Source organism: Lineus longissimus, chromosome 8, assembly GCF_910592395.1.
Source record: "Lineus longissimus chromosome 8, tnLinLong1.2, whole genome shotgun sequence".
NCBI lineage: Eukaryota > Metazoa > Nemertea > Pilidiophora > Heteronemertea > Lineidae > Lineus > Lineus longissimus.
The window spans coordinates 6,741,132-6,754,269 of record NC_088315.1 but is presented as its reverse complement, the minus strand read 5'-3'; the positions used below and the strand labels follow the sequence as shown (position 1 = coordinate 6,754,269).

Genomic DNA, 13,138 nt, shown 5'->3' with positions numbered 1-13,138 from the left:
TGTGCATGTACTTAAAACCAATATTTCATCAAAGACGAAAAGCTCATTAGAGAAATTGACATTTTGTGGCGCTTAAAGATACAGTGGAGAAAATAGGTTTTCCTGAGAAGATTCAGAGATTGTTTACGTACTAAGTCCCCTACTTTCACTGCGCGTTTTGTGGTGATTTATTTGTGTCTGAACAGGAAAATTGACACATGAACGATTATACTGTGTGCTATAAACTGTGTAGTGCTCCATGTAAGTTATGGTAAAAGCCAAGCGTCATCGGGTACAGTGGGGAGAGTTGTTTCTTTAGGCATTCTTCCAAAATCTCTTCCAGGAACCTCCCCAAATGTGGAAGTCGAACAAGTCATATAACTCAATTCTTCGCCATGTAGTGGATCCAACTCGAGCACATTTGATATGAGGATTTTGATGACAACCAACGCCAAAAACAAAATAAGCCATTTCACGAATTTTTTTACATTGGTTTCTCTTTAATCCATTTGTAATGGACGTGATGACTAACGAAGTGCTATATCATGAACTTTGGCAACTCTCTTCTCATCAGCTGAGTGCATCGCAAGGCATCTTCTCGGAAATAAACCCGGAACATTATTATAACTACCATTGTTTTTTTACATTTTCGTTGCATTTTATTTGGCAAGGGAACTGTTCAGCAGTAACGTAAAGGTAACCCATAGTCTAGCTCGAACAGACGCGACGGCCAGCGGATGATACACTTTAGGACATCCGTCTCTTTAGCTGATCGCCTGGGTATACATAGCCATCAGAGTACATCCAAGGTATTACAAGTTAATGAAATCACGAAGGGAGATTGGCGACATGTGTAAACCATTTAGTAGGCGAGTAAAGTATTGGTTGATGGTTCAGTGACCGGAACTTCAACAGCCATACCATCCGGCCTCAAGGAAATTTCAATAAGCATATGAAATCGCCTTCGAAAAAAACTGAACACCTGAAGTTTCCAATTCTAAAAAATGCACTACTGTTCATTGATGCAATATTCGGTACAGGATTTTAGAATGAAATAAAATGCCGCCATTTTCATTTCTCTGACGCTACTCAGTTTACCTGTTCACATTAGAACGATATTTAAAAGAAGAACATGAATGAAATTCAAATTGAAGTCTCAGATGGGAAATCGATTCTAATCTAGGAAATGGTTTCCATTTACGTCTCTCTGAAGTGATATCGAGCACCCGGAACACCCACTTCAATTTGAAGTCCTTCCCTTTCAATACTCGACAAGAGCGCATGACGTATGACACTGACGAGATCTCGACTAATCGCATGAGCGGCCATAAGAATAAAATCTATCAATGATACGCGATGCCCTGGTACCCTAATTACTCGTGAGCTGTCTTACTGTCTTGCGCCGAAGGGACAGAAACTTGTTGATCGACGCACTGTATTTGCTTGATATGTTTGAGTCGGGTCACGTCAACTCGGATATGGAACGAGATTTGAACGTGATGTTGATATTTGAGACAAAGTAAATAAAAACGCTGATGATACCAATTTCTTTCTCTTGGATATTAAAAAATAAATTGCGATGGCGAAGACAGATTTGAATGCGTGTCTCTTACAGACAGTCTTATCTGAAGTTGACTACCGATGCAGAAGAAGAAAATGTCCTCCCAAAGGAGAGTCCGGCTGATTGTATTCTGACGTATTACTATCATGGTACAATGTATATGGTTCTATAGAGGCCATGGCCGTCAATACCTCAAAGATCATATCCTTAATCCGCTGAAATTCTTTCCTTTGACATTGAACTTTAAACTAACAGTAGAACCTCTCTATTGAGGGCATCCTTACTGAATGGATAGGGTATTCGCTAGGGGAGGTGCCGCTGAAGATCATATTCACGGGTGGAGATACTATAAGCACAAAAGAGATATGGATATACTGTTATTATAGCCATATCTATGCATGGATGATTCAGTATTTTCATATCTTGATAACTACCTCAACAGAATGCAAGGTGGAGTTTCTATATGAATATGCTATGTAATGAAAATCGATTTTGACCAAAATCTGGAAAAATCAATTCTTGAAAATTTTAAAAACCTTTAAAGTCAATTTCTGGGTCTGGAATCCTTTCTATCACGCACCTACGTTTATTTAAGTCAGAAGCCGTATTAATTGATTCTTGTAAAAACGTGTTTACATAACGAGTCGGATGACAGACCAATACATCTTATCAAAATTTAAACGCACTCGCAGAAGTAACTGAGAAATCAATCAAATTTATCAGAAACCAATAGTAAAACTAATAACTAGATTATTCGAGTATATTCTAGGCATGAATATATCATATAACAGCAAGACTCTATCAAATGAAAAAAAATACTCATTTTATTTCGTTATGTGCTCAAATGGATATGGGTCGTCAAAAAAATCGAAAATAAAAGTTGTCTTCCCGAAAAATTTAATAAAAGACTAGTCTTTATTCATGTTGTTAATATGTGATGCATTTCTTCAAATAGATACTCCCGCTCTGACCTTTGGCAAAAGATGAAAATCAATAAATACATGTGTAATAAAACAAGTGTTTCTATGACCAACCCATTAACTATGGTGGACATATTGCCATTGCTAGGTAAAACAAATCGTATACTTAAAAGTACCCCTAAGAGATAAATCGAACCAAACATTCACTCAAAACATAACATTGAGTTTTCAATCAAGTATCATGAGCCACACATCAAATAAAGTTGAAAACAAAAAGATGTTGTTTGGTAGCTGGAGGCTAGATGGAAACCTATTGGTTTTCTTTCACAAATTACAGACCATCAACACGGATGATAGGTGAACTTTAACGATTTATTGAGTTATAATTTTGTGACGTAAAAGTAAATACATATCCTTGAGAAAAAAGAAACATGTCTAAATCAGATCTATTCGTCATGAGTAGTGCAGTGAAAGCCTATGCATTTATAACTCTATGATTATACATGAAACTATTTATTGGATATATTGGAATTCTAGGTTCTAGTTGATCAAATTTTCGTATACTCTCCCAAAATTTAGCTTATGTTTTCAGGTTTCCGCTCATGAATCTATTACGTTAGTAGTTAGCCGGGTGATAGGCTCCTCTGCATTCGCAGTGGCGGGACCAAAGCTATGGAATGAGCTGCCAAATAGTGTTCGTGGCCAGAGTACCTTGGGTCGTTTTAAAACTGCACTAAAAACTCATATTTTTAAGAAATTCTTTTGAATCCTTTTTTTTTTCTTTTTTTTTTTTTTTTTAAATCCCACTTGCACGTTTTCTTTAGTAATGACTTTTATTCTATCATGTATTAATGTTTTATTGCACGTTTTCTTTAGTAATGACTTTTATTCTATCATGTATTAATGTTTTATTGTTTTATTATAAATTGTAAAGCGCTTAGAAGTTTTAACAACGTTAAGCGCTATAAAAATGTTTTTAATAATAATAATAATAAAGTATTCTCCAGTGATTCGCTGAAGATGGTTAGATGTCTTTACCTGGGATGAATCACTGTCTTCTAATTTTTGGAAAGAAGCATGTTTCCAGATGTATTTAACGTAAAAGAATAACGTATTGTTTTCTTAATAAATTAATTGGTCAAAAGGTAAGTACTGCAGAGGAAGCAGAAAAACAAGTATTTGAGAGAATCATCCTACACGGACTTTGTTGATTATACGATACGACAGGAATTTGCCTGACGAACACAGAAGTGAATCACATGCGGTTAATGGCAATCGGTTGGCTTGGTCAATTCCATACTATTTTACATCTTTTTTATCAAAGACCCCGGCCCAATCTCTTTACGACTGCCACATTAACCAGACCTTCATCAATCAAATAAGACCATTTTTACTTTTAAAATGACAATAAAAACAAACATAAAACAAAACCACCAGTTAAAAAGCGCAAATGCCTCATCATGAAATTGCTCGAGTATATTACAATCCCTAAAATGCTTTTAGGCAAATCAAACAAATAGTTTCCCTGATTTACTCCGCGCAAATTCTCCATTCCGCAGTTAACATACATGTTCACTTTACCTTCCATTGAAACGTATTAAGGTGAGATGGATTAATGACTAATTGCTTCGTCATGTAATTGGGGTTCGTCCCTGAGATTAATGAGATCAGTCAAAACATGTGCATATTGTATTTAGGACAGAGCTTGCGCAAGGACAGTTAAATACACGTTAGAGCTTTTGGATTAGACATGCTTGAGCTGTAGGACAAATCCCAGGTTGGAGATTCATTTGAAAAAAGTTTGTTGCCACTCATTTTAATCTCTCTCCCTGTATTTTGTCTTTGAAGCCAACACCAATTTTTACCAATCGCATTTTTAATCAGTCAAAAAAGGACCTAAAATATGACTTCAATGATTGAAAACAGAAATCCTATCATATAATGACCAGTGTTAAGCACTTAAACAGCAATACTGATGGCTTGGATTTGTGTGTCTTTGAACACCTCTGGTAACCAAAGCCCATAATTGCCAAAACCATCTATTGTTATGTCCTACCGATGTTTATCAAGTCAAAAATGTTTCTAATCTTCTGATGTTACCTCCAAGTTTCATCTTAACTTATAATTTGACTTGGAAATTGCACACAATTTTGTGTACACGTACATTATAGCTTCATGCAAAAAACTATTACTTTGAAGTAAAAGGATTTTTGCTCTATGATAAGTCCAAGGGGCGTTATACAAGGGAATATGGTGTATAGGTATAATTTGACATGCAATTTTACAGATAAATATTAGTCGTTCGTCTTGATCCGATGATACTAGTGATAATCTATCGTGACCTGGGGCGATATTGTGCTGGGGATTGAACCCATCGATCTGGAACACCGAATTTTGCAGAAAAAACATTGTAGAAAAAATTTGAAAAATCGTCGAAATAAAAATCGTGAAAATTTTTGCGAATCGCAGAAATATAAATGTGGCTGTTCACAGTATCAAGGTTCTCTTAATGTCATCTTCAAAACAATTTCATCCTGAATCTTTCTTTTTTACCAACTTAGAAATAAAAAAAACCCTGGTGCTGATGATGTACATGTATACATGTACACGAATTCATCAGTCTGCAAAAACTTGTGTGTAGAAAGGAAGAAGAAAATACTGCTTTCATTTGTACAAAGAAATTTTAATTTTGTTTGGATGCGAAAAGGTTTAGCTGACGAGACTAGAACTCAATAGTCATCCGCGTTTATCTTTGTTCATGCGGACAGAAGGAGAAAGATCGTCAGCCAAGGCAGCGGCTACGAGTGGCCTCAAATAACAAAGGAGTGCACAAAAGGTGAAAAGAAAGAGGCCGTTGCTCTCAGAGAGGAAGATTCTGTTGATATAATACCAATAGTTATTATTGGACCTGTTTTATTAGCTTGTAATCTGAATATGGAACGTTTGGGGCTATTTTTCAGGAAGATTGCATTGCTTCAACAATTAGTCATATTCTCAGCCTTGTAGCTAATAAGTTGCATTTCTTAGACGTGGTGCACCCGATCGGATGAAGATATTCTAGGTTTGTCTCCGCTACTTGACAGTACCTATCGATTAGGAAGCACCGGGTTCTCATCGCGCCGATTATTTACCAGGGGCTCGTATGTTCATGTGATAAATGAGATAAAAGCGCTTACTCAGTACGATACTTCCACTATTTCATGGTGGTGAGCAAAAGAGATTGGTATTTTAAAGAATGAAAGTTAGAGTGCATCGTCGCGCGCGCGGTTTCAGGAGACGCCAAACTTCAGAACGCGACATTGGAAATGTCGGAACCTTCTTTTACCGTATTATATTACTGTTATTGAAAGATTGATCCTGTATTTCAACGTTACCGTTTGATCTTTAAGGGATGGGATTTCATGGTAGTCCTGTCAATATAGGATTTGACTGGACGACAAAAAGAATGAAATTTGGAAGTCGTTTCCATCAAAGCTAAGATCATTTTCATTTACATGGCTTGAATCAGGAATATGTTCTTTGGGATATCAAGATGCAATACTGCCGTGTGGTTTTGTAAAGAAGACCGTCACCTGTATGTATTGCTGATAAGGATAAAAGTATCCAGACCAATTCTTACTGATCAGGGACCAGGGACTTCTTGACCGCTGGTCCATGGTTCTTGTTTTGCTGTTTGACAGAAAGGTTTACTGCCGGTGATAAATTACTGAGAGCAGAAAACACACCAAAGCTTCAACCAAAGTCCACCCACTTCTATTTGCCTGGTTTCATCATATATACTAGTATATACAGCCGCCATGATATATGCTGAAGACAAAAGAAAATGACCTTTTATCAGTTTAAACCAGTTTATTGTGTTCTACATGTCTAGAGTTCAAGCCGTCTAGCCAAAGTAAGAGGCTTTAAAAAAAGGATGCTGTTTTCTCACGGTTTACCCTTACCACACAACTGAGACCAGGCCCTTTAAATCTAGTATCTGAGGAGTATTAGCTGTAAGAAGAAACAATGCGCTGCACAAGCTCTATACTTGTCTGTTTCTATTGTGTGGCATTTCCTCTTGAAAGTAAGCACGTATCTTTAATTAGAGGCAAACCTATACATATATCGGCCGTGATTCTGTCTCTCTCTCTAACAAACATATGCCTCAGACATAAATGTCAACCATACCCAGAATCAACTCCTAATTGGCATCCAGTGCACTATTGAAGCAATCTGTTATTTTCTTAGTCAGTATCACATCAAAAGACTTTCAAAAGGATATTTCGTATTGCTGTAAAAGAGAGAGACGTTTCATAGTCTATTTCCCAGTGTGAGTCCGCTCCTTTTTAGGACTCGTTCCTCTGTTCCAGAGCATCGAAGACACCACTTCACACTTTAGCAATGCGTAGTTCAAGGAAAGGTTTTACTTCTGAGTGAACGCGCTTTAGTTCAAAGTCTGCTTTTGGTGTTATTACTAAGAATAGATACCCTTGATGCACTAATGTGCTAGACATCTCAATTTTGAAGAAGAAAAAAATCCTTTTCAATGTACAATAAAAATGTATATTCACCAATTGCTTAGAATCATATACATAGCGTTGTTTAATCTTCATAAATATTTTCCTTAATATGACACATTTATACTGTACCTTTGGACATAGCGTTGTTTAATCTTCATAAATATTTTCCTTAATATGACACATTTATACTGTACCTTTGGGATTAATGTACATGTACAAACATGTATATACGAAAGCCGCGTCGTAATTTTAAAAAAAATCAAATGTTTGGTGTGATAGGGAGGCATGCTTGGGAGGTAGGAGCACATCGTATCAAAATCTATGTATTGGCTGCCTCCCACGAAATTTAGCTTGATGAATAGAGTTACATTCGAATCTTACGCTACAACACTTTCAACCGCTTAGGCAGAACGAAGTGAGAATCGACCGCAGCATGAATGCACGTCCCGAAAAAGGCCACTCAAATGTAATTCTTCCTGGTGAAGGTATTCCACAGAGTTTGTAACACCCAGTTTTATAGTTCTTTGGCAGTAACAGGGATGCTCTGCATCAATCTGCGCAAAAATGGTTTGATCATTTCTACTTTTACCGAATTCAATTGGGCTCCCTCCATCAAACTTAAATTGTAGTATCTACTATTTCCTCAACAAGGATAATTCCAGGAAACGATTTTACTAAAGAGACGACTTTCTAGTTTCACCAAAGAAGTCGAAAAAACTATCTGTTTGGCGTATAATTACTTCCAATTGCTTTTCAGTGTTAAGAGGCTCCGCTTTCATGTTGTTGGTTGTTCATGCATGGTTGTATCCGAGCCATCTAATTAAATCAAGAGTCAGGTTGCAGATTAGTAATGTCACCAATAACGGTCATTGAGAACGATCTGTTCGGTGTGTACTGCTCGCGATGTCTTAAGTTAATTTGAGGATAGCATTGGGTAGTAAATTAGCGACGGAGTTATCATTTGATGGTCCACAAATTGCAAGGAAACCAATATAGTGTCGTAACCTTGGTGCCGAATGGTTGAAATCGATCTTGTTTAGTTAAGACATAAAACAAGGTGTTATTTAATTGAATTAGTTTCACAAACGGCTTTGAGTAAAGTTCTAAACCACCTTGGTTGCAGTGTAGCATTGTTTTCAATTCAATTGCTTGATACCTCGTTTTGGCGGCAGCGGATTGTAGTCGCAAATCACACATATGAAATATACTGTTGTTACATGTATCACAGTGTAAATGGAGACAACGGAATACTTTTCCGACAGATTAAAGGTGCTTTGACATTTTTGGTGTCATGCACGAATTAGGCTGATCTCTTCCTGACTAGCAACACTAAAGGTGATAAACAGTATACACAGGGAAATGATGATCCATTAGACATGTTAAAGCATGCATGTACTACGTGTCAAATAAAACAAGCACTACCTTTTTATTCTTAAAATAACCCCCTTGTTTTTTAATGAAAATTAATCAAATGTTCAAACCAAACAAGACACTACGCAATATGTTGTGGAGATATTGTGTTATTTAATTATTAGCTGATGCTGCTCATTGTTCCCTTTCGGAAAGAAAAGTGTTTTCACAATTGGCAATGATTCTCTAGTTGATTTTGAGTACGAAATCTTTTTTTTTTCTCATCTATTCATTCTCATAGAGAATATTCTATTTAAGAAATCTGGTTACATTTGATTCACCAGCAGGCCAAAGGAGCCGCTAAGAATCAAAAGTAAGGTAGGTTTCTCATTGACACGTAGTATATGCAGATACATGTAGGACGGATATCGCAACTTTTGTTGGAATGAACTAAATACCACATCTGACTGTCATATCTGGGAATAACTATACCAACAATAGGTGACATTTCATACATACCCTGCCATTCAGGTAACATTATCGCCTGTAAAGCGACTAAAACATATAATTGGCGAAAGTGCGCAGAAGCAGAGTTAAAAATGTCACATTCAAAGATCGTAAGGGACGGATAATGCCAGTTTGACAATAATTACACTGTAAAACAACAGCTTCGGTTCTACAACTCATGTTTTCTCGGAGTATGAAACTATTTTGATAATCTAGGGGTAGTATAACAGGAACGCGGTGGCCTAGTGTTTAGAGTGCTGCATTCCGGACCGAGAGGCCTTGAGTTCAAATATCAGTTGATGAGCGCCAACACGATGTTAACTTTTCGACATTACACTTGAATTGTCTGGGATGACGAAGCGCTTGGAGCAAGGACCTATCGTTATATTAGAAATACATGTAGAACTTTAATTTTTATTTCGCGGTTCATAACAGTCGAAAATGTCGGGAAGTGAAAAGACTGGCCGTCTCAGCCAACTGAGCCGTCTGGTCCTTTCTAGAATGTACTCTTAGTATCAGCAAACAAATGCCTTCTGTTTAAATTTCTTTTGTGTGTACGTAATGATGAACGTTCTATTAGTTCATTTGACATTAACTGTTCGAATAACATTATCAAGTTCTTGAGGCAGCTTAAACTCGCTGCGAGGAACCAATAGCATGGTGGCTTACATTTCGAAGACACTCGACGATGTAACGGCGTCCCTGGCTATTCGAATGACAAGAATTTACCAATCAGAGGTAAAATATGTTGACAGTTTCTTCAGTCTACAAATGAATAAGCCATACACAGTACAGCTATTCTCCAGTCTGAGATCTGTTGCCTCAGGACATGTAGTTGTTGATATCTCTCGCAATTAAGCACATTACTATTTCATACTTCCTAACATTACCTGAAGCGTCTGAGACAAAGGAAGAAGGTATTCCATTACAGACTTCAATTGTTAAAACATTAACACGAAAGAATGATTTGCAAACATGTCTTTAACAACACCTCTCTGATTAAACATTAAGCGTGCTTTTAAATCTATTCCCGAGAGTGGGTTACTTCTGGTTTTACATTTTCCAAGTGATCCCGGAGGCTGAGGAGTGTTGCCGATTTTGTCGTCAGCAGCTATAGGCCAAATTGTTCCAGCAACGTTAGTTAGCTGTATTACAAGCAAATGTTCGCCGAACGTGCCGATTCTAGTGTCAAAGCCCTGAACCCTCATGAACGATTTGACAACGAACTGACCCTTGATAAGGTTAGTACATTTACATCACGGCATCACTGTGAAGTTGCTGCTCCGAAACAGCAAAGAACATTTGTCAATTGACTGGACTTCCTGTAACGCAATCAACGTACTGGAACATTGGCCAAACTGCTTGTGTTTGTTTCAGAGGAGGAGTCTGCTTTGAGAATAGGGATGAGTCTGAAGGTGTGTACACTGTAGTCCTCTTTCCTGCATGACACTTTTGACAGAATTTAATTTCGCTTTCTCGTTCTAGATATCCATCTTTACTGACAACCTGTATATTTTAGACAACTATATCCCCTCTAGCGTCCAAAAAAAGCTGGCAGCAGACATTAATTAACACATAATAATTTTAAAAGGGCTATAATTGCACCACTTTATTTGACAGAGGAGGAGATAAAACTCCATTTTTGTCTCACGCCCACTGCAACCACACTGGTGAGGAAGTGCCTAAACTGTTGAAATGCGGACAGCTACTCAATTGTACAATCTAGTTGGTAAAAGGGAAACTAATGGTATAAATCCTGCGAGACACTGGTCTTCTTGACGTTGTCTGTATCTATAATTGAAATAGACAATAGCCCGGAAAACTAGCGACAATTAAAAATACACTATTTAGCTTAGGGCTACTACAGCCTCTGATGGAGTGGCAGACGAAGGAAAGCTTAATATAATCCGTGAGCACTGAGCTGAGTGGCCTGCTGGCCGTATACATGTAGTAAGTTATATTTCGGCGAAGTTATGGTCAAAAACATTTACAAAATGTTTTGAGCTTTATGTTCTTATGTAGACCCTTAACTCTTAAAGATAAATAGTTCTTGGCGTTTTATTCTCAAGTCCTTTGATACACAGACCCTTTTTACTATTGAAATATAAAGGTTTTTAGCTTTTGACGAATCTTAAGGTTTTTCGGCCTGCACAAAAATGTACCCGAAAAAAACTTCTTGATGTACACCGCTATATTTTAAAGGCTCGAAAACCTTTTTATGAACAGTCTGTTGACAAAACTAAATAAAATTGCACACATGCCAACCTCCTCTGTAGGCATTACGGTAAAATGATGACGCCAACGAAAAAATACGTTGAATCGCGTGCATCTCCAGGGCGTCGCCCGTATCCTATATTTTCATTTCAGTGATTTTATATGATAGACAGACATGTTCTTTTGTGTCTGTATCGTGACAGGAAACAAAAGTAGGCTTCTTTGTAAAATAATATTTTACTGCAAAAAGTGCGACATGTCTGCAGACGTTGATGCTGCTCCGCGTAGGAGGGTGTTTTGAAAGAAGTGTAATGTCTCTATTTGTCTCTAAAGGCCAGCTAAAAATAAACTATTCCTTCCGTTCTCTACTGCCGCCGCCAAAAAGTTGTTTTCCTTATCTTTGTTTTCGTTTTTTGCCACCACTTTATTGCGTTTTACGTCAGCCCAGACGTGTGCCGTCGTGTTGTCAATACCGCTGATTATGTATTGTACATGTATATCCTTCCTGATTGGATCAAACATATATTATAGATACCATAATTTAGGGAATTTCTTTCTTTCTTTCTTATGAGTGTGGACGAGAAGCATAGTTATAATCTTCATATGGCCTTAAGGAAGGAAAACATCGCTTGACGGACAAACCTATTTCTAAATAAAGCGGGCAGCAAAAACTGAACGACTGGAAATATACTGAGGACGTCTGCTGATTTTTCATTTGAGGTCGCCAAGCTCACCTATTTTAGACTTATCCTGACTGATAAACCTTGGGCGAAAAGCCCATTAGTTATAAAATAGCGTACCATCAAACATACTATTGTTTTGATGGTGATTTTTATGCTGACACGGATCTGTATCACATCACTCACGAGCGTAATCCCAGGAAGGTGATTTAGATTGATAGACCGGTTACGGGCTTGCTTCGTCGGACGGCCTTATTGAAGGTTGAAATTCACTTCTTTCAGTTCCTTTCGCCCCTACGTTTACCAGCCTTAAATGATTTCGCTAGTCTGTTACGGCCTGCCACTGCGGCATATACTAGCATATTAATTTGAAACACCATACTGAATTCGCTGGGGCTCGGGGCAGATTTTAGAGTGCTCAATCGAGTTTAACCTTTTCCGACATGTCTAAAGTCATAGGAACCCATCGAACCATAATAGGACATACACGTATTTGTCTTTTACAAGCTAAGGCAGCTATTACCCGCAGTAACATTTTTGGTTGTTCCGTACATTTCAGTATTTCCAAACAATAAATAACTACAGAGACCATGCCATCTTAACAGGGGGAAACAAATAAAAACGTGTCAATCTGTCAGTCAGCGTCTTAACACCGAGGGGAATCACTCAAAAACGGAAACACTCAAAAACATTACAACGGTTCTGATAGCGATTCCTTAATGGATTATTTAAGTATCGTTGACTTTTATAATATGAATCAAGAATCTTTTTTTATTATGCGCTTACTGTAGAAAGAAAAAAAACAATATACGAACAACAAAGATGAAAACATAACTGGACAAAGAATGGCTTATAAAAGAAATGACTTTACCTTGTATAAATGTCAGGATGGCTACGCCAAGCGTAAGCTTGACCACGGGGGATGGCATATTCTCTTAAAACTTTCTCCTCTTATCTGGTCCTGTAGTTCTAGCCTTTCTATGAATGGAAAGTCCTTTATAAGCGCAACACGATGTTCCTCCTAGAGCTGTCAAATGGCAAATGACCTGACGAAGTAGATACGGTGTACTTAAGCACTTTTTGTGTCACTTCGAGTTGCTAGCGAATGAGTGTTACCGTTACGATATTTGAAGCGAATCGCATTCCCGATGCGTGTGATCTCTCTCCAGATTCCGCGGCGCTGGGGTTCGATATTAATGATGTGTAGCGCATACCACCATTGTGTATTGGTAACGCCCTGTCACTGCAGCGCCTGTGAGGATTCAAATCAACCAATCAATGACACGCACGCTATGAATCACGGGAGGAAATCACGCAGACGTCAAAGCTCATCAATTTATTTTAGAAATAGTTCGCTGATATTCATGGAAAGGACAAACTATATGATATTTATCCTACCCATTATTGCCACTAAGCTTCTGGTGTCGA

At 37.7% G+C, this 13,138-nt stretch overlaps 1 protein-coding gene across 1 annotated transcript in view; it reads right to left on the bottom strand.

Annotated features, from left to right (window-relative positions):
* The window catches only part of LOC135492476 (myomodulin neuropeptides 1-like), a 50,034-nt gene extending 37,131 nt beyond the window's left edge, over positions 1-12,903 (bottom strand). The window contains exon 1 of the mRNA XM_064778983.1: positions 12,582-12,903. Within this exon, the coding sequence (XP_064635053.1) occupies positions 12,582-12,639 (58 nt within the window). The 5' untranslated portion in view covers positions 12,640-12,903. The remainder of the gene's footprint in view (positions 1-12,581) is intronic.
* Positions 12,904-13,138: the final 235 nt, after the last annotated feature.